Source organism: Talpa occidentalis, unplaced genomic scaffold (assembly GCF_014898055.3).
Source record: "Talpa occidentalis isolate TD23 unplaced genomic scaffold, MPIMG_talOcc4v2.1 talOcc4.2, whole genome shotgun sequence".
Taxonomy (NCBI): Eukaryota; Metazoa; Chordata; class Mammalia; order Eulipotyphla; family Talpidae; genus Talpa; species Talpa occidentalis.
The window spans coordinates 27,871,568-27,876,413 of record NW_023602073.1 but is presented as its reverse complement, the minus strand read 5'-3'; the positions used below and the strand labels follow the sequence as shown (position 1 = coordinate 27,876,413).

General features: G+C 33.8%; 1 protein-coding gene across 1 annotated transcript; it reads left to right on the top strand.

Moving 5' to 3' along the window:
* Positions 1-3,367: 3,367 nt before the first annotated feature.
* On the top strand, positions 3,368-4,309 carry LOC119251082 (olfactory receptor 2G3-like). The gene has a single exon (XM_037518579.1). The coding sequence runs from the start codon at positions 3,368-3,370 to the stop codon at positions 4,307-4,309; it is 942 nt and encodes a 313-aa protein (XP_037374476.1).
* The last annotated feature ends 537 nt before the right edge of the window (positions 4,310-4,846 follow it).

Sequence of the window (4,846 nt, the reverse complement as noted above, 5' to 3'; positions counted from 1 at the left end):
TTTTTCTTCATTTAGGAGAATTTCCTTCTTACTCTAGCTTTCTAAAGTTCTTTTCCATTATCTTTTTTCAGGTAGGTATGAAATCTTTCTTATATAGACATGACTTTGAATTTATACATTATTGATGATTATGCTGTATTTGTTTATCTATGTGTGTCTGTATGAATGTGTGTCTATATGTATGTGTGCTCTTACTCTCTAAATCATGCCGTTTCTCAAGAGTGGTAGAGAATCTAAAGGACTCTCTTCTGTTAAAATATATGCAATTTAAAATATGAGTTGTAGTACATTGTGATACTCAGTTGTCCTAGGGAATCAACTGGGTTGAGGTCTGAGTAAAAAATATATGGACATGATGACTGTATGAGAAGAAATGTTTGGAAATATATATATATATATAAAGCATCTATATATATGTTACTTTATATATTAGTATATATACACATATATTATATATCCACACATGCATAATTTTCTTTAACAGAAACTGAAACATTTCTGGGCAGCATATAAATTTCATTGTATTACATTTTAAAAACCTATTATGATTTTCTTTGCTAGGATAATTGCAAATTCTTGACTAAATAATGGAAGTAGGTGTAGCAAAGAAATAATGTATGTTTTTAATAGTTTTTTTTAATGACATGAATACACGCAACTGAATTGCTTTAGTTTAAATATGTGATTTAAACACACATTTTGTGCTAGTTAGAGAGATATCATTTGAAAGAAAAGCAATTTAATAGATGAGTGAAAATATCATATGGAAAACACATGTATTTGATGTTGACTATAACAAAACAGGCCTGTATAAGTATAATTTGGGTTACTTTTTAATATATGTATCTAAGTATAATTTGGGTCACTTTTTAATATGTGTATCTTCACCCATAAGAAGTTGCCTTCTATCTTAGAAGGCTTGGCATCTCAAAGAAATTAGTTCTTGGGCAAACTGACACACTACACTAAATAATTCAGAATTTCAGAAGGTAAGTGCTTTGAGGGGAGAATTAGAGTGCGTTTTAGAAGATGTAGATCTAGAGATGAATGTTAAAAGGTGAGTAAGATTTAGTAAGAGTAAAATAAATGGGTTAATCAGAAATAAAGAGACATAAGATTGTAAAAAATATTTAAATAAATTAGAACTTGGTATGAACAGAGGTATGGATAGCCTGGAACATTTATAAGTGCTGGGAGATAATTCTAAAATCAGACATGGGAATTGAAATTGTTTGCAGACTTAAATTCAGTACAGAGGTTTATGAATTTTACACTAAAGAAATGACAGTTGTATCTTGATCTATATCCTGCTTTTATACAATTCTAACTATTCTTTATAGGAAAATAATGAAGACTACAAAGAAAAGAATAAGACCCTAGGAAGATATAAATTAAAAGTCTCTTATAAAATTAAATGACATAAGGCTAGATTGATTAAAGTGGAAGAAAAGAACAAAAAATTCATCATATTCAAATTTTGTTTGGATAATTATACTAGGATTGATATTGATGGAAATTTGAAAGATAAAAGTTTTTGTTAGGGAAAATAATAATGGTCTCTGATTTTGAATCCTAGGGTTATCTAAAAGAATAGAGAAGATGTATGGCAAGGAGTCAAAAACAGAATTGAGCCATGTTTGACATTTCTTCCATGGTCATATTTTTGGGAATCATACACTTATAGGTTTGTGGTTCTAATATTTTCTCTTCAAAATGATATTTTCAGCTTTTATATTTCTCTGTAGAAAACACCCAGTTGTTCAAGAAATAAACCAGTGAGCCCTAATTGATCTTTCTCACGTTCTACATCTGGACTATTTAAGTATATCTAAACTTTCTGCTAGAGTCATTCTAAGATTAGAAATCTTACCAGCATCTACCAAGTCATCTCTTTCCTAAAGTATCGGAACAGCCTCCTGACTAGTTTCTACATCTTAGCTAACTACTTGTCAATATATTTTGCAATCTGAGGCTAGCTTTATTTTAAATGTAAACATCATGTTAATTACCAGTTCCTTCTTGACCTGCATTGTCCCTTGACCAGTTTAAAAACCTCACAGAAACTGGCTCTTAGGGTCTTTGGTTAAATACAAAACTTTAGCTTAATTTAAACATTCATTTTGCTTCCTATGTGTGCCTACTACTACAGTCTAAACACAGGGCACGTTTTCCATCATTCTGGAGTCAGCAGTTCTCTCAGCTACCCCTGGGCCTGGATACCTTTTCAGCTGGAATCTTCATCATTCTATTCCTTCTGCTGAAAATAATTTTCCTTAAACCACATCTATTCATGTCACATCTATACCTATGGCTTACTAAGAAAGACTGTCCGCCATAAGAAAAGGAAAAATGTGCTATTTTTTAAATATTCTTCCCAGTAATGCAATTTCCTTATCATCAAATATTTCTTAATATGGTCAGCAGCAACCTATTAAATGAAAGAACTACTAAATTTGTCTGTGATATTTTGTGGCCAATGCAAGACTCATTATTCTGCTATTATATAATATGAAAGAAAAGTCATGCTATATTTCAAACACATTTTTAATGAAATATATCAAAAATGAAATTTTGGGAAAGCTTTAAATGTTTTAATTAAATTAAGCAGAATAAACAATAAAATTTTTAATAAGTCACAGATTTTTTTTGCAACATGCGAACTTCTCTTTATACCATCTAACTCTTAAGTATTATTAACTCTTAATAATGATTAAGACTCAATACCATCTAAATTAGATTGTTCATATTTCTTGTTTAGTGTTTGTAATGATTGGTTTTCTTTGCCATTTTTAATTGAGGTAACCATCTTTCCATGATAAGAAAAAAGATTGAAAGAAAACTAGCAAGTAGATGGTTTGTATTAGGCAATTAAAACAACATAAAGCTTGAATACATAGTGTATCCTTAGCATGGTATTGACAAATATATGCACCTGGTAGCATAGAAATAATACTATAATCATTTCTTCTAAAATATATTTAGTATTTGCTACTTTTACTCAGGAAACTAATACAGTGGTTAAAATACGTTTTTGTTTGGATAATATCTCCATTATATCCCTTTATAATTATACAAGGTATTGTTAAGAAAGGGTGGATTTTCAGAAAAATATAAACAATTTGGAAAAACATGCTTATTAGTCACTTCCTGTAATGGCCTATTTTGTGTCACCATATGTTTTGACAGTTGTCTGTAATTTCTAGGTATTTTACTTTTGTCCTGGAGATATACAGCTATCCCCTTACACACACACACACATTCACTTATACCCGTGTTCAGGGTTTTCTCTCAACTGTATTTATGAGTTTAATTGTTTTCACTATCTAACATTTATTTTTGTATGTGTCTTCTTTTCATGAGTAGGGTGATGAAGATGATTAATGAGAGTTTGGCAGGGGATTTCATACTGGTGGGCTTCTCTGACCAGCCGCAGCTGGAGAAGATCCTCTTTGTGGTTGTGTTAATATCCTACCTCCTGACACTGGTAGGCAACACAGCAATCATCCTGGTCTCCTGTCTGGATCCCATGCTCCACACACCCATGTATTATTTTCTTACCAATCTCTCCTTTGTTGACCTCTGCTTTACCACTAGCATTGTTCCCCAGCTGCTGTGGAACCTCTATGGTCCAGACAAGACAATTACTCCTGTAGGCTGTGCCATTCAACTCTATGTCTCCCTGGCACTGGGATCCACTGAATGTGTCCTCCTAGCTGTCATGGCATTTGATCGTTATGCTGCTGTTTGTCGACCACTCCATTATGCCACAGTGATGCACCCACAACTTTGCCAGTCTCTTGCAGGAATAGCATGGCTGAGTGGAGTGGGAAATACCTTGATTCAGGGCACCATTACCCTACGGCTACCTCGCTGTGGGAACCGTAAGATTTACCATTTCATCTGTGAAGTACCTGCCATGATCAAGTTGGCCTGTGTAGACATTCATGCCAATGAGGTCCAGCTCTTCATGGCTTCCTTGATTCTGCTTCTGCTTCCTCTGTCTCTCATCTTGATCTCCTATGGGTTCATTGCCAATGCAGTAATGAGGATCAGATCAGCTCAAGCTTGGCAAAAAGCACTTGGCACTTGTGGGTCCCACCTGTTGGTAGTATCTCTGTTCTATGGAACCATCACAGCTGTGTATATACAGCCCAACAGCTCCTATGCCCACAGTCAAGGGAAGTTCATCACCCTTTTCTATACTGTAGTAACTCCCACCCTTAACCCTCTTATTTACACTCTGAGAAACAAAGATGTAAAAGGGGCTTTGAAGAGACTAGTAAGAAAAGACAAGAGCACAACAGAGTGAGGAATTCTACTGATGTAAAGAGACAGACCTGGATTTACTGAGATGGGAAGTGCTTAAGAAAAGATATCAGAAAACATTGTCCAGGGACAGCCTGACATGGATGCTGCAAAATGAAACTCATGAGACATTTAAGATAATCAATATTTACTGAAATTCCTTTATTTCATCTTATTGCTTAATATACTCAAGGATATTCTGTCTAGACAGACATCTATGTTATCTGTCAGCCAATCCTTTTACCCAAGAAAGTGCAAACATTACATTGTTTCTAGAACCTCTGCAGTTAATTTTCTTCCCAATCTGCTTTTTTCTTACATAAATCTTGGTTTTGCCCTGATACGTAAAATCATTGTATTGGTTAATTTCTATGAATAAACTGTGATCCACAAATTATGGAGGTGTCTTTGAGTTATTATTTAGCAGGTTTTTTCCTGGACATCCATTGAGGTATTAACTATTTAGATACTTCCCTTAAGCAACAGAAACATGTAGCTTGAAAGTGCACCTCAGCCACACTGACTCCTTGATTCTATAACT